Genomic DNA, 22,576 nt, shown 5'->3' with positions numbered 1-22,576 from the left:
CAGGTTACAGACTCCGCTGACCCAGAAATAGTACCTCGGGTTAAGAACTTTGCTTCAGGATGAGAACAGAAATCGTGCTCCGGCGGCACGGCATCAGCGGGAGGCCCCATTAGCTAAAGTGGTGCTTCAGGTTAAGAACAGTTTCAGGTTAAGAACGGACCTCCGGAACAAATTAAGTACTTAACCCGAGGTACCACTGTATTCAAATCTGAATTGTCAAATTGTGTTATTAGTGTTATTATGGTTTTTGCTGTATGTGTCTTCTGCAGTTGTTTGTATTGAAAAAATGATTAAATAAATTTAGAAAACAAACAAAAAAACCCCAATGCATCTCTGGAGATACTATAGACTTGTGGTTATCTACTTGCCAGGTCGCCTGGGGTGAATTCAAACAGCTCCCAGGCGAGCAGAGAAGGGGGAAGGCCCTCATTCATTCTTTTGTTGCAGTCTATGTCCAATGGGACGCAGGTGGCGCTGTGGGTTAAACCACAGAGCCTAGGACTTGCCGATCAGAAGGTCGGCGGTTCGAATCCCCGCGATGGGGTGAGCTCCCGTTGCTCGGCCCCTGCTCCTGCCAACCTAGCAGTTCGAAAGCACGTCAAAGTGCAAGTAGATAAATAGGTACCGCTCCGGCGGGAAGGTAAACGGTGTTTCCGTGCGCTGCTCTGGTTCGCCAGAAGCGGCTTAGTCCTGCTGGCCACATGACCCGGAAGCTGTACGCCGGCTCCCTCGGCCAATAAAGCAAGATGAGCGCCACAACCCCAGAGTCGTCCGCGACTAGACCTAATGGTCAGGGGTCCCTTTACCTTTACCTATGTCCAATTCAAAGTGGAGTAAGGAGGGATAAGTAATGACACTAGCATCCACCTCACTTTTCAAACACTTACCCACCCACCCACACCCTTTTTTCTATTAAGAGAAAGATCATACATTTGTCACCCCAAAAAATCTTCCACTCGTGGCGCTTACTGGTTTGCAAGATGACTGTGGGAAGGGGGTGGGGGTGGAGAATACATTTGTATGCAAGGGAAACAAAAAGAGAGAGAGATAGCCGCTTCTGTTACCCATGCTAAATCCTTTAATAAATGTGGATTTAATGCTAAGATAGAAGATCAGGTAAAAATTGCCCAGAGCTGCTTAAAAACTGGAACGGTTCCACTGACCTTCAAAACGTTATTAGAAAATTTAATAATTACAAACTGTCTTAAGTTGGATTTTCTGGTTTCAAGTGAGCTTAATTAAGCAGCAGCACCCCCACCCCACTGGTACTCTCGGTTTTTTATCAGAATTGGAAGGGTGTGATTTTCCTACTGTGTTGCAATTAAAACAAACAAACAAACAAACACACACCCTGACAGGCTGCTCACTGTCAGCTCTCACGCTGTAGCTCAAGGATGAACCCGTGTGAAGCCACAACATCAGTCATTCGGGCTACCTAAGGGCAGCAAAGCCACAATAAATTATCCCTTATCTTTGAATGATCCCTGGGTGATGAATCAGTTCCTCTCTTTTAGGCACCACTTGGGTTATTTCCGAAATTTTTAAACAACCGAGTGGTGGTGGGGAACCTGTGAAAATTTGGACGCCAACGGTTGTTGATAACACTCTGTTCCTCCATGATGTTATTCCCCCCCCAAAAAACAGCTCCATGTTGGCCTTATGAAACACCTTGGCACCTAAACAGGGAGGGGGGGGTCTGTCTGGATGATGCCCTAAGCCGGGGGTCCCCACACTAAGGCCCGTGGGCCGGATAAGGGCCGAGGGACTCATTTATCCAGCTCGCGGCGACCCCCGCCGCCCGCTCTTACCGGCGCTGCACGGCTGCCCAATTCCGGGTCGGAGGAGCACCAGAAATAGCTTGTGCAAATGCACAAGCATTATTTCTGGTGCACATCCGGGTCGGAGGAGGCCTGTGCATATGCACACAAGCTATTTTCGGTGCTCCTCCGACCTGAAGGTGTGCCGGAAATAGCATGTGCGCACGCGTACGGGCATGCGCTCCCCCGACCTCTGGCCCGCCGCACGGTCAGCGCTGGAGACACCGGCCCAAGTTTGCTGACCCCTGTGCCTAAGCCCCTTCCAGTTTGGGGTTTCCTGTGCCCAGTGAGGACCGAAAACTAATGGAGGAGGTTGCTGGACTGGTCAGCAAGTTTCTTTGTGCGACAATGACCTTAGCTGGCCGCTTAGAATCATGGAATCATAGAACTGCAGAGTTGGAAGAGACCCCAGATGTCACCTAGGAATCTCAGCTAAAACACCCATCAGATGTGTCCAACAGCAACCCAAAATAAAGAGTTAGGTTGCAAGAGCTGCAACCAAGAGACTGGTCCACAGCAGTGACCAGAGGAGGAATGGCCGCTGGGAGGAGCTCAGACGGAAGAAATGCCACGGTGCATCTGCAGCAGCACAACCGGAAGCCTTCCTCTGCCCCAGCTGCAACAGAACATGTCTCTCCCCTATCGGTCTCCTACAGCAACAGTGCAGAACAAAAAGACTGGGATCTATTGGCAGATTTCCGAGTGGAACGCAAGCAGCAAGCGTAAAAACAGCAAGGATTTCTGGTTATTGCTTTCAACAAAAAAAGACCTTTCTTCGCGTGCTAAATTAGGATTAAAAGAAGAGTTTTGGGGAGCGCAGGAAAAGACCAGGAGCTGATTTCTGTTTTGTGTGGAAGGCGTGCGAGTTCTGTTCTGGCACTGAAACCATATTCCTGGGCTCCTTAACTTTAACTGAGGTCGCCTGTCCGCAAAGACCACCATTTGCAGGTGGCTGACTTTGGGATCTTAGTAAAGAACACAGACCCCCATAAGCTTAAATCCTGCCATTCAATTCTGTAAAGGTCTCCAGAGATGAGGGAGATGTGATTATGCCTTCCAACCACTACCAACAACAACAGCAGCTTACCATTAAAAAAAAGAAGAAGACCCCAAAGCCGTTAAGTATAATTCCTGAAGAAAATGAGAGGAAACTACAATTTGAGGACTGGTTTAATACGGCAGACTACCCTCTTCCGTTATTTCTGCGTATAACTCCTCTCCCCAGCCCCGCTCCCACCTCAGTCCCACGGAAAACAACTCCCTCCAGGGGCCGCATAGCAAAACATAACCTTTCCCCTTTCTGCTTTTGTAGAAGGCACCTCAAGTCACTTTTTGTCAGGCAGTTCAGTATTACATGGCTCCATGACTCCATCCCTCACAGAGCTGTTTCCCATGTTCAGAAAGTTATTATTGTTTCATGCCTGGTGGCAAGAAATCTCTGCCAAGGTGGTTTGTAAACACCCATTTGTTACCCAGACCTCTCAAGTCTATCTCGGCCTCGGCTCCGAAAGATGGATTTGCACGCCAACTGTGGCTGTACTCCTGAGACAGGCGTAGCTCCCCCACCCCACCTCCCCCGTCCCCAAAATGAACAGTTTGCATGAACTATGGGCCTATATGTACACTGAGGAGCAAGGAGAGTTATGGGTGCAGGTGCTTAGAGACTACTGCAGCTAAGCGGTATATTGTTGGCATCCGTCTTGTCTCCAGAGACAACGGAGTGCGCCTCTGGGGGTGAGGTCAAATGGCTGTGTTAGAAGCACTGAAGTGACCTCTCTGGGGCGCAAGCCTGGGCAGTGCAAATTATTATTATTATTATTATTATTATTATTATTATTATTATTATTATTATTAAATTTTATTTATACCCCGCCCTCCTCAGGGCGGCTAACAACCAATAATAAAAACAAGTTGATTGAAATACAACTTAAAAAACAATATTAAAATACAATATTAAAACATAAAAATGCAGCCTCATGACAGGAGGAGAAAGGAAAGAAGAAAGGGGGGGGGGGGAAGGAATCAAATTGATTCTAAGCCAAAGGCCAGGTGGAAGAGCTCTGTCTTACAGGCCCTGAGGAAAGAAATCAGATCCTGCAGGGCCCTGGTCTCATGAGACAGAGCGTTCCACCAGGCCGGGGCCAGTGCTGAAAAGGCCCTGGCTCTGGTTGAGGCTAATCTGACTTCCTTAGGGCCCGGGACCTCTAGGGTGTTACTATTTATGGACCTTAAGGTCCTCCGAGGGGTTTACCGGGAGAGGTGTTCCCGTAGAGCTCAGAACCTCCCCCCCACATTGACAGGCAAATGACCCCAGAAGGAGCCAGACGTGTCCCCCACCCCACCCCTCCCCTAACACCACCATACACTGTTGAAATAAATAAATGGAAAAAAGCCGCAGGTGCAATTACCAATGGCGCAGTCGTGTCCAGTCCAGCTGGGATCACAGCTGCACAGGCCGGTTTCGGGCACGAACGTGCCATGGCCGGAGCACTGGTCCAGGCAGGTCGCTCTGGGGGTCTCGCAGTTGGTCCCTCCCCATCCGACGGAGCAGTGGCATTCTCCTCTCACACACACGCCACGCCCAGAACAGGTGGGATCCATGCAGTCCACTGCAGGAGGAAGAGAGAAAAAGAGATGCACATGTAAAAATAAGCATAGGTTCACATTCATGACCTCATTTGTTTACTCAGCTTATGCCCCTCCAGGGAGTGCAAGGTGGCCGAAGTACTCTGCCCCCACCATCACATCCTCACAACAACCCTGCGAGGTAGGCAAGGGGAGAGAGGGAGCTGCAGGCCCCAAGTCGCACCCAGGTGAGCTTCACGGCTAAGCGAGGATTTGCTATAGATCATGGGTAAGCAAACTAAGGCACAGGGGCCGAATCCGGCCCAATCGCCTTCTAAATCTGGCCCACGGACAGTCCAGGAATCAGTGTGTTTTTACATGAGTAGAACGTGTCATTTCATTTAAAATGCATCTCTGGATTATTTGTGGGCCTGCCTGATGTTTTTACATGAGTAGAATGTGTGCTTTTATTTAAAATGCATCTCTGGGTTATTTGTGGGGCATAGGAATTTGTTCCCCCCCCCCAAAAAAAAAATATAGTCCGGTCCCCCACAAGGTCTGAGGGACAGTGGACTGGCCCCCTGCTGAAAAAGTTTGCTGACCTCTGATATAGATAAATATACAGTGGTACCTCGGGTTACATACGCTTCAGGTTACAGACTCTGCTAACCCAGAAATAGTGATTCAGGTTAAGAACTTTGCTTCAGGATGAGAACAGAAATCGTGCTCTGGCGGCACAGTGGCAGCAGAAGGCCCCATTAGCTAAAGTGTTGCTTCAGGTTAAGAACAGTTTCAGGTTAAGTACGGGCCTCTGGAACGAATTAAGTACTTAACCCAAGGTACCACTGTATCTATTCGTTGCTTCCGTTTGCGGATTTGCTTCCCGTTGAAACATCGCTAAGCGCTTTAACAGCAGAAACACCGGCGACAAACATACATGAAACAATTCTGTATATAAAACCTGTTTTCCAACCCAATGCAAATGCAGAGCAGGGTAAAGATTCCCACTTAAACGGCTTGTCAGGGCAGGTAGGTCTTCCATAGGAGCTGGAAAAAGAACGTGAATTCCAAAGGATGGGCGCCGCCATGCTATGTTTCCCATGTCTTTCGCCTGTCTCCACTTCCTCCCTCTTACCTGCGATTCCTGTGGGTCTAGATGACCCTCTGGGTCTGCCCCCCCCAGCTCTACAACTCAACGACACCCTCCCATGTGCTGAACTATAGATTTCAAGCTCCGTGGGGCAGGGACCCAACCTCCTGTGCTATGCAAAGCAAAATGGCACAAAGATAATAGAATCATAGAACTGTAGAGTTGGAGTCTACTTCAACCCCCTGCACTGCAGAAATCCTTTGTACGGCTCGAACCCACAACTCTGAGATTAAGGGCCTCATGCTCTCTTGGCTGAGTTATCCCAGCAGACAAACGCCTTTGTCAGATTCTCCAGCTAGCATCGAGCTACCACCTGTTTGGCATGATCTGGAAGCTGTTGTCGTTTAGTCGTGTCCGACTCTTCGTGACCCCATGGACCAGAGCACTCCAGGCACTCCTGTCTTCCACTGCCTCCCGCAGTTTGGTCAAACTCATGCTGTTAGCTTCGAGAACACTGTCCAACCATCTCGTCCTCTGTCGTCCCCTTCTCCTTGTGCCCTCCATCTTTCCCAACATCAGGGTCTTTTCCAGGGAGTCTTCTCTTCTCATGAGGTGGCCAAAGTATTGGAGTCTCAGCTTCAGGATCTGTCCTTCCAGTGAGCACTCAGGGTTGATTTCCTTCAGAATGGAGAGGTTTGATTTTCTTGCAGTCCATGGGACTCTCAAGAGTCTCCTCCAGCACCATAATTCAAAAGCATCAATTTTTTGGCAGTCAGCCTTCTTTATGGTCCAGCTCTCACTTCCATACATCACTACTGGGAAAACCATAGCTTTAACTATACGGACCTCTGTTGGCAAGGTGATGTCTCTGCTTTTTAAGATGCTGTCTAGGTTTGCCATTGCTTTTCTCCCTAGAAGCAGGCGTCTTTTAATTTCATGGCTGCTGTCATCTGGAAGCTATATTTGTGTGTGTGTGCGTGTGTGTGTATACACAGTCATACCTTGGGTTACAGATGCTTCAGGTTGCGTTTTTTTTAGGTTACGGACCTGCCGAAACCCGGAAGTACTGGAACGGGTTACTTCCAGGTCTTGGGGGTCGCACATGCGTAGAATGCTGACTAGCGCTTTGCACATGCACAGAAGCGCCGAATCGCAACCCGCGCATGCACAGATGCGCTGCTGCGGGTTGCGAATGTGCATCCCACATGGATCACGTTCGCAACCTGAGCGTCCACTCTGTGTATGTGTGTGTGTATATTGTGTGTGTGTGTGTGTGTATATACGACTTAATTTACAAAGTCACCTGCATTTTACCTATGCTCAGCCCTTTCCCTGAGCTGTGCAAGGATATATTTCTGTGGGATGAAGACACACACTCTTTATGCATCGCCAGAGAGGCAGGAGGAGCAGACCCGGCCTATAAATCTCTGGGGCTGTTAAAAGCTTCCCAGAGTGAAGGCACCAATCTTAGAACGCAGGGACCTCTCTCAGCCCCCGGACTGTCTTCTTCCTCAGAAGTAACAGCCATGAAAGGGAGAACAGGGAGAGCGAGCTGGCAGCACCGGCAGATGGTTCAACTGTGGGGAACAAAGATTGCCGGCTAACTGACAAGGGGCAACGGATAGGCAATTAATCATCCTCTCCGAAGGCCAATGGGGGGAAGGAGGTGAGCGGTACAGGGGTCTCCATCACAGGCCGCAAGAGCGCTCTGCTACCTCAGCGTTAACACAGGATTACCAGGGGGCGGGGGGGAGGTTGCACGCATGTCAGGACACCTCATTCATCATAATCCCAGGGCCATTTTTCATGTTGAAACGAGCCCTTTCAGAACGCGCCTGGTACAATGGCTACTTTAATCTTGCCCTTGCTGGCCGCATCGCTTCAGAGTCCTGGCACCGTGGCAAGGGGTCTTGGATTGGAGAGCTTCGCTGCCTCCTTTGTGAACAAAAGCTTCAATGTGTGTGCGTTTGCTCCTTTTTCATTTCCCACTTTCTTCTTCTTCTTGAAGAAGAAGAATAGCATGGTGCAAGCCTCTTTCTAGAGATCTGTTCCAGGTGCAAACAGCAGAAGCTGTGATTTGGGGTACCGATCCACCGGGGGGGGGGTTAGTCTCCCGGGTCAGTACCACCGAAATGAGAGAAGAAGAAGAAGAAGAGTTTGGATTTGATATCCCGCTTTATCACTACCCGAAGGAGTCTCAAAGCGGCTAACATTCTCCTTTCCCTTCCTCCCCCATAACAAACACTCTGTGAGGTGAGTGGGGCTGAGAGACTTCAAAGAAATGTGACTAGCCCAAGGTCACCCAGCAGCTGCATGTGGAGGAGCGGGGATTGAACCCGGGTCACCAGATTACGAGTCCACCGCTCTTAACCACTACACCACACTGGCTCTCCATGGCTCCCATTCATTTCTGCAGGGCGGGCGCCGGAGAACTTCCTTAGCCGAGTGTGGCATTAGGTTGCTGAAGCTAAAACAGCATTTTTTGATGAGCGTGGAATTGTAGAATTGTAGAGTTGGAAGGGACCACCGGGGTCATCTATACCAACCCCCTGCAATGCAGGGATCTTTTGCCCAATGTGGGGCCAAAACTCACAACCCCGAGATTTAAAGGTCTCATGCTCTACTGACTGAGCAAGTGGAGCAGAAGTGCTCAAGGATGAGGGAGATCGAGGGGTTCCCTCTCTAAGGAAGTTTTTAATGACTGATGATTTAATGTATTTTTAATCTCTTGTTGGAAGCCGCCCAGAGTGGCTGGGGAAACCCAGGCAGATGGGCGGGGTATAAGTAATAAATTATAAGTATAATTATAATTATTTGGAGTTCTGGATAAGCACTGCACGAGAAATAATAATAATAATAATAATAATAATAATAATAATAATAATAATAAAGTGGTAAAACATCAAAGATTAAAAACTTCCCTAAACAGGGCTGCCTTCAGATGCCTTCTAAAAGTCAGATAGTTGTTATCTCCTTGACATCTGACAGGAGGGCATTCCACAGGGAGGGTGCCACTACCGAGAAGGCCCTCTGCCTGGTTCCCTGTAACCTCGCTTCTCACAGTGAGGGAACCGCCAGAAGGCCCTTAGAGCTGGACGTCAGTGTCTGGGCTGAATGATGGGGGTGGAGATGCTCCTTCAGGTATACTGGGCCAAGGCCATTTAGGGCTTTCAAGGTCAACACTAACACTTTGAATTGTCCTCGGAAACATACTGGGAGCCAATGTAGGTCTTTCAGGACCGGTGTTATATGGTCTTGGCGGCCGCTCCCAGTCACCAGTCTAGCTGCCGCATTCTGGATTCATTGTAGTTTCCGGGTCACCTTCAAAGGCAGCCCCACTTTCAAAGGTAGAAGGACTATAGAACAATGGCAGAGCATCTCCCTTGCATGGAGAAGGTTTCAGGAATCTCCAGGTATTGCTGGGAATGTCCTGTCTAAACATACGGAAAAACTTTCTGACAGTCAGAGGGTCTCCCTTGAGAAGTTGTGGATGCTCCTTCCTTGGAGGTCTTTGAGCAGAGGTTGGATGGCCATGTATGAGATTCCTGCATTGCAGGGGGTTGGACTAGATGACCCTTGGCGTCCCTTCCAACTCTGCAATTCTATGATAGCTTGGGAGAGTCGCTGCCTTTCAGTGAAGACAATACTGAGCTATATGGACCAGAGGTCTGACTCGGGATAAGCCAGCTTCCAACATTCCTGTGCTCCCAATTGCACCAGCTGAACTGAAATAGCTACACAGTTTAAGTCCCCCAAATACCAGAAGAAGAAGAAGAAGAAGAAGAAGAAGAAGAAGAAGAAGAGGAGGAGGAGGAGGAGTTTGGATTTGATATCCCGCTTTTCACTCCCCTTCAGGAGTCTCAAAGCGGCTAACATTCTCCTTTCCCTTCCTCCCCCACAACAAACACTCTGTGAGGTGAGTGGGGCTGAGAGACTTCAGAGAAGTATGACTAGCCCAAGGTCACCCAGCAGCTGCATGTGGAGGAGCGGAGACGCGAACCCGGTTCCCCAGATTACGAGACTACCGCTCTTAACCACTACACCACACCGGCTCTCAAGCCCACCTTCACTGAAAGCAGGGCTTTCAGTGTGGCTGCCCCAGTTTTGTGGAACGCTGTCCCCGTTGAGGCAGGCGGCTGCTATCTGTGCTTTTCAGAAACATTTGCAAACACACTTGCTTCGACAAGTTTTTCCCCCAGTTGGGTGAAAAGGTGTCTCTGCCTTGGGAGCTCACTTCGTATTGCTATCTTGCTTTCTCGTACTGTTTCCAGAACTATTTCAGTGGTATGGCTGCACCCAGCCTCGCGACATCTTTAGGAGTCCATCAATACATTAATCAATAACAATGCATTGGGAATTGAACCTGCCTGATACAACCAGGGAGGAAACACAGCTTGGTAATAAGAGCACGTGCTCCAGGTTTTGCAAAGCTGCAACCAGGATCATACATGACCACACACCGCTGTGATAAATGGGAGAGGTACAGGAGAATAGGCAGACTAGCACTGTTCACTTCAACAAAACACAGGCAGGAGAGATCTGGCTGGACCGCAATAACTCAAGGACCACTTCCCCTGATATGAACCAACCCAGACCCTGTGATCATGACTGGACGCCCTTCTCCATGCGCCTTCTCCATGCAATGTTTGGAAGATGGCAAGACAAGAACAGGGCCTTTTCTGTGGTGGCTCCCCATTTGTGGGGCGCTTTCCCCAGGGAGGCTTGCGGGGCACCAAGCGAAAACATTCCTCTGTATCTAGACCTTTGGCCAATTAAACACTCTTTGGCCTTTTAAACTGTGTGCGTGCAGAGCTATTGTTTTTGTTTGTTATTATGGTATGTATTTTTGTGTTTTCATATTGTAAACCCGCCCTGTGATCCTCGGATGAAGGGCGGCAAAGAAATCTAATAAATAAATAAATAAGTAAAATAAAAAAGGGCGCTTTGATAATACAGTGGAACCTCGGCTGTTGAACGTAATCCGTTCCCGAAGACCGTTTGACTTCCAAAACGTTCGATAACCAATGCGCAAAGGGCTGTCAGCAATTTCAATGGTGAAAATGGAAAAAACACACAGTGGAAGCCGTTTGACTTCTGAGGCACGTTGGAAAACGGAAGCAATCACTTCCGGGTTTCCGGAGTTCAGCTTCTGAAATGTTCGGCTTCCGAGACGCTCAAAAACTGAGGTTCTACTGTATTGTACAGGCTTAATACAATGTGTGTTTGTGTGTAAGAGAGAAAAGTTAAGAGAACATTAATCAGAAAAGGCACATTTTAAACATTGGAGGAAGAGGCTTCAAACCAAAAGAGATCAAGACCAGATGGCCCTCCTTTAAAGAAAAGAAATAATATTTGTGAAATATTTGAAATCAACTTTTATTAGAGGGATTTACAGTTTTTTTGGGGGGGAGAATCCCACAGATTTCCTAAGTAACATATTTCATAGATTCTTTTTAATGTTCCTTTCCTCTTGGCAGAACTACGAAATATTGTCTTGCATATGGGAAACAAATGCTGGGTAGGAAAGGGGAAAGCTCCCAACCACTCAAAGGCTCCTAGGAAAATGTGTTTCATTTGGTGCCGGCCCCTCTAATTCGGGGCTGCCATCCGATTAAATAATATTGGGCTTTTATTTATTTATTTAAGAATATCTGCCCAACTTTGTAGCCCTAAGAGGCTTTTAAAGCAACAGCAAAAAAGGTTGTCCGAATAGAGCTGTAATAAAACTACAACTGACATGAACAAAATCAGAATCATAATTATCTAAAAGCAGCAACCATTGGAATAATCAGTAAAGTTCTGCCTAATAAGTCATGGCAATGAAAATTCATCATGTTAATAATTGGAAATTGGAATACAGAAAGGGGAGGTATGAGGAAGTCAGGGAAGTAAGTTACAAGAAAATAAGGGATTGAAATTATACTTGTTTTTGTTTCTTTCTTTGTTTGTATTATTGTCTTGTTTGTTATTATATAATTTGTGAAACTTTAATAAAAATCTTTTTTTAAAAAAAGAAAATTCATCATGGAGAGGGTTCCATTTTGAAATGTTGTGGGGTGTTTTTTTTTGGGGGGGTGTTATTGGGTTGTTTTTATTTTGATTATGTATTTTGTGGTTTTATATTTTGATTTTATTCTGTGAACCGCCCTGAGACCTCTGGGTATAGGGTGGTATATAAATTCAGTCAACTATAATACTAATAATACTACGGAACTGATGTGAGTCGTATCTCCTCAGATGTGCGTCTCACTCAGTTCAATGGGACTTACTCTGAGGTAAGCGGGCACAGAATTAAGAACTGAAGAGAAATTGTAATTCTAATATGTAATTGTCAAGCACTTCCTATTTAATTCACTGATTCGAAATGAAAGCTATGGAACGCCCTCCTTTGAGGGGTCCGAATGGCTTGTTTCTCTGGGCTGCATAAAAATGGAAGAGGAATTAGACCAAAGGCCTATCGTGTCCTCACAGGGGCCATCCAGATATCTACTGGAAGCCCAAAAGCTGCACCAAAGCACAAGATTGCAACTGTTTAAGTGTCTTGGTGTGAGGACACTGGGGTGTGTACGTGTGTGCACCCCCCCTTCCTTACAAAACAAAAGCAAAAATTGCTGGGGTTTTTTTTTAACACCAGGGGGCATACAAATAAAATGATGCATGTTTGCAGGTGTTCCGGCACCTCTCAGCAAAGCCCTGCTGCGTCTCTGGCTCACGACAAGACCCTCCACGGAGCCTAGAATCATAGAATCATAGAGTTGGAAGAGACCACAAGGGCCATCGAGTCCAACCCCCTGCCAAGCAGGAAACACCATCAGAGCACTCCTGACATATGGTTGTCAAGCCTCTGCTTAAAGACCTCCAAAGAAGGAGACTCCACCACACTCCTTGGCAGCAAATTCCACTGTCAAACAGCTCTTACTGTCAGGAAGTTCTTCCTCATGTTTAGGTGGAATCTTCTTTCTTGTAGTTTGGATCCATTGCTCCGTGTCCGCTTCTCTGGAGCAGCAGAAAACAACCTTTCTCCCTCCTCTATGTGACATCCTTTTATATATTTGAACATGGCTATCATATCACCCCTTAACCTCCTCTTCTCCAGGCTAAACATGCCCAGGATGCCTGAAGGGGACATCCTTTAGAGAGAGTCTCCTCATGAGCCAGAGGTGCAGTGGGGCTGTGCCGAGACTCTTCGGCCTCCTGTCTAACAGCTAATGTAAAGTAGTAGATAGGTAGCCGTGTTGGTATGCCATAGTCAAAATAAAAAAATTCCTTCCAGTCTTTAAGGTGCTACTGGAAGGAATTTTTTTATTTTAGCTAATGTAAAGGTGGTGTTGGCACTTCAAGGTTTGTGCGAAGTCTTGGCCTCCTCAAAGAACACATTGCGGGGGGCCGAAACAGCCTCGGCCTCGGACTTCCGGGTTGACGCGATCTGGAAATGGCGGATTCCCTCCGAGCTGCGGAGGGAATCGGCTCTACCGAGGACGGGTCTTTGCCGCGCTGGCGACGCGGGGACCCTTAAAAACCGCAGGCGCGGAAGCCTGCGGACTGAAGACTCGGCGGGTGCCTTAAGCGCCCCCCCTGATCCACGAAGAGCCTTTTTAAAGGCTGCGGAGAGGATACGGGGGTGGCGTGGCACTGAGAGTCGATCGCTACCTCGGTGGAGCGAAGCCGCGAGCCATGACCAGAGAGCGCTGACTTCCTTCCTTGAAAATTTGGACTGAAAGAATCACCCGTGAGTAAGACGGATTGGGACTTTAAAAAAAAAAATTACCCTGAATTGGAGACGACCGGGGGGTGTGCTAAAAGGAAGTCCGCACACCCCCCCTTGCAGAAGATCTAAGCAACGACATAAGAGCTAAGCTGGAGAGCCTACCCTTGGTGGGGTGAGTTAAAAAGGACACTAACTTTCAAGATTTAGCTAAAGGAAATTTTGGGCTGGAGAGTGGAGTTTTGGAAACCTTCTTTTTGTTTTAAACAACCCCCCCTCCCGGGCTCGGGAACGTCCTGCCTTTGTGCCTGTGTAAGAGCTGCGGAGTTTGACAGCTGTCAAAGCAGTCAAACGGGCGGTTTAAAGTGGAAAAATCGCTATCTAAGATCCCTCCGGACTAAGACGAGTTATAATTGAGCCAAAATTGTTGGAAACAAAGTAATAATAATTAGTTAAAGGACTGTTGGAGAAAAGGCTAATAAGTAACCAGATTCCCCCTAGGGGGAATTCTGTGAAACTACAATGGATACAATGGCTGTGGAAGGAAAGTTACTAGTGGAAATCAAAAGGATGTTTCAATTGGTGGGAATCTTACAAGAGCAGAGCTTAGCCATGAGTAAACAACTTGGGACTATGACCTTGGCAACAGGCAACTCTGCTCTCTGTATTGAGGACCTGAATGAGAAAGAATCCACAGCTGAATGGGAAACAATATCTACAGAGGTGGAAGAGACTAAACAACAAGAAAAAGAGGAAGTAACCTTGGGAAGCAACAACCAAAAGCTGACATCTGTGGAACACAAGCAAGGAGACTCTGGGAACATATCTACCACAAGTCTGCGAAAGACACAGAAGAAGAAGGAGGAGGTCCCGGGACAATATGGAATACAGGAACTTAAAATAAAGAAATATGATTGGGGCCTCCGTTTGGACTTTGATTCTGAAGACACAGGCTTTGTGGAAATTTTTCAGCAGTTACTTCCAAATCTCCTTGTGGGAAGAGAATATACTTTGATGGTGAAAGAACTTTTTCCAGACTCGACGACTGACATAAAGGACTACCAACAAGACAGGCGGAGAGGGACTGAAAGAGACTTGAAAGCCTCGGACGTGAGGAACCCAGGCTGAGAATCTCGATTTTGGATCTCTATTGGGAAGGGACAAAAACCGGGGATGGGAGGGAGGGAAGAGGAGATTCTTAAAAACTCTTAAGACTTTTAGGTTTGGTTAATATGACTATTAATTAAGATAAAATGAAAAATCGATGGAAGAGAACTTAAGTCCAACTTAGGAAAATCAATTTTTTATTATAAAAGAGGCAATAAGATGAATAAGATGGTTAAGAGGAGAAATACCAACTTGCTGATATAATCTTGGGAATTGGGATGCACGAGGGGGGGTGGGGGGAAGTCAGGGAACAAGGTTATGAAACGGGGATTTGCTGATTTTATACATGTTTTTGTCTTGTGTTTTTTTTTGTGTGTGTTTTGTTTTTATAAAAGCAGAAAACCTAATAAAAATTTTCTTAAAAAAAAAAAAAGAAACAGCCTCGGCCTCTAGGACTTGGTCCGCCTGTGAACGACTCCCCTCTCTCTTGTTCTGAAAACCAAAGGGGGGAAATAAGACCCACTGGCCCATGCCTGCAAATACCTTCCTCGCAGCTCTCTCCTTTGTATCCCGGGTTGCAGATACAGGTGCCCATGATACAAGTCCCGTGGCTGTTGCAGGCGACGTCGATGCACTGGTTGGTCGGGACGTCGCATTCGGCTCCTTTCCAACCACTGTGGCACAAACAGCGCCCTTTCATGTACTGCCCGTTGCCGCTGCATAAGACCGGGCAAGATGCTGGGAAGCAGGGAAGGGAAAACAACAAGAAAGGCAACAGTTAAAAACTTCGTTCGCAAGGGGCAGAGCACTTTGCAGGTACTTAATGGTTTGCGTTTTATTAGCATTGCTCCTACTGATAGAAGGGACGCGGGTGGCGCTATGGGTTAAACCACAGAGCCTAGGGCTTGCCAATCAGAAGGTCGGTGGTTCGAATCCCCACGACGGGGTGAGCTCCCATTGCTCGGTCCCTGCTCCTGCCAACCTAACAGTTCGAAAGCACGTCAAAGTGCAAGTAGATAAATAGGTACCGCTCCGGCGGGAAGGTAAACGGCATTTCCGTGCGCTGCTCTGATTCGCCAGAAGTGGCTTAGCCATGCTGGCCACATGACCCGGAAGCTGTACGCCGGCTCCCTTGGCCAATAAAGCGAGATGAGCGCCACAACCCCAGAGTCCACCACGACTGGATCTAATTGGTCAGGGGTCCCTTTGCCTTTACCATCCTTACCTGTTGGAGCACCTGCCTGTTGTTTCATTAGCAGTTCAGTTGGGGCTCCAAGGGGCTAGTTATTGGGCTTTTGAGAAGTCGCGGCAACTGTGTGGTCAGAATTATTAGCCCCCTCCCAGCCCATGTGCATCAAGGCATCTATTCCCCTGCCCTATATTTTCACATCGTCTTTCCAATTAATGGCTCTTGTGGCTTCCTGAGCTCAGCTGTCCCACGCCTGACCTAACAACCAGCACAAGTCTGCCGTGAAAGGTTTCTAGGGATGTTGAATCTGGAGCTTCTGCCAAAACCAACGTCTATTAAGCCTGAGATGGGTTGTTATTCCATTGCCTCTGCTGAGAGACCAGCTGCCTTTGGTTCTGCTCAGCTGTTCCCCAACAGCAGCTGTTCCTCAGGCTACCTGAATGGTTTCCATCCCAGCTGGTCATTCTTAATGACTGCAGTTTGCTTGTTTTCCTCCTCCGTCCCCACACCCGTTTCCTTTTGTGTGTGTGTGTCTGGCAACAGGGACTGTGAACCAACTCTGGGAACCTTTTTGCTGTTATGAGAATGAGCCACAGCAACCCTTGGGTTCTTTGAGAGGCCTACACGAGTGATCCTTAGCAATGCTGGGACCTCATGCAAAGCACAGACCTCATTGTTTTGCGTGTTTCCTATGACGAGTCTCATGCACTTTAAACTATTTTGCACTGACTTGCTTCAGCCTCGGTTTCCGAGCAAAGCCTTGAGTCCCTCTTTATGGAACATTGCAGGCTATAGGGGAAAAACCTCCACAAACCTTTTAACTAGCCACCTTTTTTGAAGGTTTGGCTTTGTGGGAACTTCAGGTAAAGAGGTTGCTTGAACTAGCCCTGGCTCCCTTCTTCAGTAATAATAATAATAATAATAATAATAATAATAATAATAATAATAATAATAATAATAATAATTTATTACAGTGGTGCCCCGCAAGACGAATGCCTCGCAAGATGAAAAACCCGCTAGACGAAAGGGTTTTGCGGTTTTTGAGCTGCTTCGCAAGATGAATTTCCCTACGGGCTTGCTTCGCAAGACGAAAACGTCTTGCAAGTTTGTTTCCTTTTTCTTAACACTGTTAATACAGTTGCGACTTGACTTCGAGGAGCAACTCATAGAACGTGGTGTGGTAGCCTTTTTTGAGGTTTTTGGTGATTTTTGAAGCTTTTCTAAAACTTTTCCGACACCGTGCTTCACAAGACGAAAAATTCGCTAGACGAAAAAACTCGCGGAATGAATTAATTTTGTCTTGCGAGGCACCACTGTATTTATACCACAACTATCTGGCAGGGATTCCCCAGCCACTCTGGGCAGTTTCCAACAAAATATTAAAAAACAGTAATGCATCAAACATTAAAAGCTTCCCTAAACTGGGCTGCCTTCAGATGTCTTCTAAAAGTCTGGTAGTTGTTGTTCTCTTTGACATCTGGTGGGAAGGCATTCCACAGGGCGGGTGCCACCACCGAGAAGGCCCTCTGCCTGGTTCCCTGTAACTTGGCTTCTCACAGTGAGGGAACCGCCAGAAGGCCCTCGGCACTGAACCTCAGTGTCCGGGTAGAACGATGGGGGTGGAGACGCTCCTTCAGATATACTGGACCGAGGCCATTTAGGGCTTTCAAGGTCAGCACCAACACTTTGAATTGTGCTCGGAAACGTACATTGCACCACGGCAGGCTCTCTAGGACAGGCATAGGCAAACTCGGCCCTCCAGATGTTTGGGGACTACAATTCCCATCACCCCTGACCACTGGTTCTGTTAGCTAGGGATAATGGGAGTTGTAGTCCCAAAACATCTGGCAGGCCGGGTTTGCCTGTGCCTGCTCTAGGATAACCTCTGAGGTTCAGGCAAGGAAAAGGAGCTGCTCAGAGGCCACCTTATGGTTGACGGGAGGACAAAAAGAGTCAGCCTAAGCTCAGCCAGCTATTGACAGAGCAGTTGCTGGAGAAACAATGGAACATAGTGATTGCTAAGCTTCTTGGACCAATTCCTTCCCCAAGGGGCATTGCCCTTGATGGGTCATTGTTCTCACTGTTTGCTCACATGCAGAAACCAAAAGGAAGGGGTGGGTGTGTTTGGTTGGGGGCAGGGAGGAGTGAGGCCTGTAGAGTCTCAGATAGATAAACCCAAGATAAACCTAAAAGTACAGTGGTACCTGTTAGGATATTTTCATTCCACCTTAAAAGGGAGCAGGCTTTGTGAGTCAGAGTCTGCGCATGTCCTGTTCACAGGATGTTTATGTCTCTATTGCTTTCGTTTTTTCTCTCTCTCTCTCTGGAGACACTGACGAAGGCAGTCATGTCTTTCTTTGTTCTGATCAACGCTGAATAAAGCTTGTAAATAATGCTCTCCTTAGTGCAACTTTTGGCTGTGCATTATCTGCTGACAGAGTGTGCATAAGCTCTAGATGTTGGGCTATTTTCTAGAAACTCATGTCGCTAATCGATGATACTGCATGCCTACGGGAGATCGATGGATCGTCCGGCAAACGGCTTGGGGCCATGATGGACTTTATCTCCCTGGCAGTATCCCAACAGTACCTCGGGTTACATATGCTTCAGGTTACATACGCTTCAGGTTACAGACTCCGCTAACCCAGAAATAGTACCTCGGGTTAAGAACTTTGCTTCAGGATGAGAACAGAAATCATGCTCCAGCGGTGAGGCAGCAGCAGGAGGCCCCATTAGCTAAAGTGGTGCTTTAAGAACAGTTTCAGGTTAGAACGGACCTCCAGAACGAATTAAGTACTGAACCCGAGGTACCACTGTATGGATAAATGTTTATAGACTAGGGGGTGGGCTCAGAATCCATCCTTGCCCTTTGCCTGGAAGCCCCCACCCCACCCACAAGATACAGTAGGGACAGTAACAAACAGCAACAAAAGTTAACCTGAATCCCTACCTCGTCCACAATCGGGACCCAGGAAGCCGAGGAAACAATGGCAGGTCCCAGAGACACAGTCCCCATTCCCGTAGCAGTTGCTGGGGCAGTTATCCACTGATTCTGCGGGAAGGAGAAACAGAGACAACAAAAGAGTGTTTGAAGGAAAAGCAAAGGACATCGGTCATGGGAGTGGAGAACATCCATAAAAAGGTAGCGTAATTCAAACAGCAAACTTCTAATAATAAGAGAATATATTTTGAAAACAGAAACAACAACACTTAAATCATTCTCCGCACCAGATGCATTCCTACATAAGGGTGACAGCAATTAAGTTTGGTACACTAAATGCCAACCATTGTGGATTTCTCCATTCAATTACAGAGAGAGGGGAGTTCTATGCACCCAGTTTTCCAGGAACAGCAGGATCCCTTGCATTAAAATAAACATGTGGGCACTATATGTGCCAAAACGTCCAAGCTTGTCGTAGGAACATAGGAAGCTGCCTTATACTGAGTCAGACCACTGGTCTATTTAGCCTAGCCTAGTGTTGTCTACACCAATTGGCAGCAGCTTTCCAGAGTCCATTGGTTCGGGTCCTACCCTCCGGAGCAGGAGAAAACAAGCTTGCTCCATCCTCTACATGACATCCCTTTAGATATTGGAAGATGGCCATCATATCTCCTCTCCAAACTCCTCTTTCCAGGCTAAACACACCCAGCTCCTTCAACCGTTCCTCATCAGGTTTGGTTTTCAGACCCTTGATCATCTTATAGCAATAAATGTAATTTTATTATATAACCCCTGCCCACCTGGCTGGGCTGCCCCAGTCACGTTTTGGTTGCCCCCCTCTGGCCACATTCCTGCTTGATAACATCCTTCTTAAATTGTGGTGCCCAGAATTGGACACAGTATTCCATGTGTGGTCTGACCAAGGCAGAATAGCAGAATAGAGTGGAACTATTACTTCCCTTGATCTAGAAATAATAATAATTTATTATTATTTATAGCCCGCCCATCAGGCTAGGTTCCCCCAGTCACTCTGGGCGGCTTTCAACAGAGCATTAAAACAGAATAAAACTTTAAACATTAAAAACTTCCCTAAACAGGGCTGCTTTCAGATGTCTTCTAAAAGTCAGATAGTTGTTTATTTCTTTGACATTTGAAGGGAGGGTGTTCCACAGGGCGGGCACCACTACTGAGAAGGCCCTCTGCCTAGTTCCCTGTAACCACACTTTTTGTAGTGAGGGAACCACCAGAAGACGGTCCGGGATGAACAATGGGGGTGGAGACACTCCTTCACGTATACTGGGCCAAGGCCATTTAGGGCTCTCAAGGTCAGCACCAACACTTTGAATTGTGCTCAGAAACGAACTGGGAGCCAATGTAGGTCTTTCAGGACCAGTGTTATATGGTCTCAGTGGCCGCTCCCAACCACCAGACTAGCGTCTGCATTCTGGGTTAGTTGTAGTTTCTGGGTCACCTTCAAAGGTAGCCCTACATAGAGCGCATTGCAGTAGTCCAAGCGAGAGATAACTAGAGCATGCACCACTCTGGCGAGACAGTCCACGGGCAGGTAGGGTCTCAGCCTGTGTACCAGATGGAGCTGGTAAACAGCTGCCCTGGACACAGAATTGACCTGACCCTCCATGCACAGCTGTGAGTCCAAAATTAACTCCAGGCTGCGCACCTGGTCCTTCAGAGGCACAGTTACCCCTTTCAGGACCAGGGAGTCCTCCACACCTGCCCGCCCCCTGTCCCTCAAAAACAGTACTTCTGTCTTGTCAGGATTCAACCTCAATCTGTTAGCCGCCATCCATCCTCCAACCGCCTCCAGACACTAGGCTTTGGTTGATGCAGCCTAGAATAGCATCAGCTTTTTTTGCTGTTGCATCACACTGTGGACTCATGTTAAGCTTGTGGTCCACCAAGACCCCCAGATCCTTTTCACGTGTACTGCCAGTAAGCCAGGTGTCCCCCATCTTATATTTGTGTAGCTGGTTTCATGCCAGAGACATTCCCAGCCACCGGGGATTGGACCTGGGACCTTCATGCAAAGCAGATGCTGTCCCACTGAGTTGTAGACCTTCCCCTTAACAGATCAACAGATTAGGATACTTGCCTAATTGTTTATTTTCTTACAGTGCATTTATTTATTTTAGCGGATTCCGACTTCGGAGGACGTCAAAGTCAATTAACAGCAAAGAATCAAAAAGCTGTATCGAAACCAGAGACATCCAGCGCAACTCCGAGAAAGACGACATCCCTAAAGCTGTGTAGTTATTTACATAATTCAAAATATCTATGTAGCAGAACTCCTGCTTCTTGCCTGAGCAGGCAGCATTAATTTATTCCATATACGATGTAATGCTTTTGCTAAATAACTCCAGAAAAACCAGAAACATACACTATTTCTTGTCTTCAAACTTCATTTTGTTTTAATGACAGCTCAAACTATTAGTGTTTACAATTTGCTTTTAATATAGGAAAAAACACACATGGCTTATTAAACACACTTTTTTTTTTTACCCGCGAAGAGAAAATAAAGATCATTCTGATGATTTATTTGCCGACGTTTGCATGAAGACAGGTACGCCGGTGTGTGTGGCGTTTGGCGAAATGACAAAATACCATGGTTCGTTTGAGTCTATTGTTTCTGGTTCACACTCCATGCAATGTGTGTCATATTAAAATAGGATGTAATTATATAGGAGCAGCCTTAACTTAGCTAGATCTCTCTGTGTGTGCGTGTGTCCCCCCACTGAAACAAGTTAGAAACAATGGAAGCGGTGAGGAAACAACTCTCTTTTTAAGAGCTTGGTTCAGGTTTTTGCTCCAACTGAGCCATTTCATAAACCTCTCACAAAAATTCATAGAATCATAGAATCATAGAGTTGGAAGAGACCACAAGGGCCATCGAGTCCAACCCCCTGCCAAGCAGGAAACACCATCAGAGCACTCCTGACATATGGTTGTCAAGCCTCTGCTTAAAGACCTCCAAAGAAGGAGACTCCACCACACTCCTTGGCAGCAAATTCCACTGTCAAACAGCTCTTACTGTCAAGAAGTTCTTCCTAATGTTTAGGTGGAATCTTCTTTCTTGTAGTTTGGATCCATTGCTCCGTGTCCGCTTCTCTGGAGCAGCAGAAAACAACCTTTCTCCCTCCTCTATGTGACATCCTTTTATATATTTGAACATGGCTATCCTATCACCCCTTAACCTCCTCTTCTCCAGGCTAAACATGCCCAGCTTCAAATTAACCGTTGAACTATCCAATAAAAGAGGTCTTAAAAGCACAAGCCTTTCTAGACGACGCACTGCTCACTGTGAGGCATTGGTCACTGTACTCTGACGTAAAAGATATTCGTACTGGGCCCAATCCGGTCAACAATAGAAAGTGTCCTTTCAAACTGCATCACGGTATGGTACGCTGGTTTGACATCATCTGATAGGAAGTGCCTACAGAGGGTGGTGAATACAGCACAAGATATTATGGGCTATCCTGAGAATCCGCTGCATGAAATAGCAGAAGAAGGTTGCCTCAGGAGAGTGAGGAAAAGTCTCAGGGATGATTCACACCCTGGCCGGCACTTTCTTGATCTCCTGCCCTTGGGCAGAAGATATAGAAGCATGACTAGTTGCACCAACAGGGTAAAGAACGGCTTCTATCCGTGGGCTGTTAGGCTGCTGAATGAAAAGATATCAACAGGGCAACTGACTTTCGGGTTTGGTGGGTGTGCATCCGTAAACGAGGGGAATTAAGAATAAGAGAGCTGAGTGGGGGGTGCTCGTGTAATCTCACTGTATGCAAGTTGTACAAGTGACAATAAAGGATTTCAATGATGATGATTTCAAATTACTTCATCTCCAATAAAAGGAGAGGGGTACACGCTGCTCCAAAGAGAGGTCTAAATTTGTAAGACGAACCCCGCTGGGTTAGAACAAAGGCCACAAGGATCTGAATTGCCCAAGATCAAAAGGATTTGAATCCCGTTTAGAATAATAGAATAGTAGAGTTGGAAGGGACCCCAAGGGTCATCTAGTCCAACCCCTTGCAATTCAGGAATCTCAGCTAAAGCATCCATGGCAGATGGCCGCCCAAACTCTGCTTAGAAACCTCCAAGGAAGGGGAGTCCATAGCCTCCCAAGGGAGACGGTTCCACTGCCAAACAG

At 47.1% G+C, this 22,576-nt stretch overlaps 1 protein-coding gene across 11 annotated transcripts in view; it reads right to left on the bottom strand.

Moving 5' to 3' along the window:
* Positions 1-22,576, bottom strand: part of TENM4 (teneurin transmembrane protein 4) — a 1,513,375-nt gene that overhangs the window by 126,088 nt on the left and 1,364,711 nt on the right. For all 11 annotated transcript variants that reach the window (XM_081197251.1, XM_081197258.1, XM_081197259.1 and 8 more), the window contains 3 exons: positions 18,424-18,525; positions 14,828-15,022; positions 4,226-4,426 (listed from right to left, as the gene is read on the bottom strand). In XM_081197251.1, the coding sequence (XP_081053377.1) occupies positions 4,226-4,426; positions 14,828-15,022; positions 18,424-18,525 (498 nt within the window). The remainder of the gene's footprint in view (positions 1-4,225; positions 4,427-14,827; positions 15,023-18,423; positions 18,526-22,576) is intronic.

The sequence above is a fragment of the Podarcis bocagei genome (genome assembly GCF_964188305.1).
Source record: "Podarcis bocagei genome assembly, chromosome: 6".
Classification (NCBI taxonomy): domain Eukaryota; kingdom Metazoa; phylum Chordata; class Lepidosauria; order Squamata; family Lacertidae; genus Podarcis; species Podarcis bocagei.
This window is presented reverse-complemented; position numbering and strand designations above follow the sequence as displayed.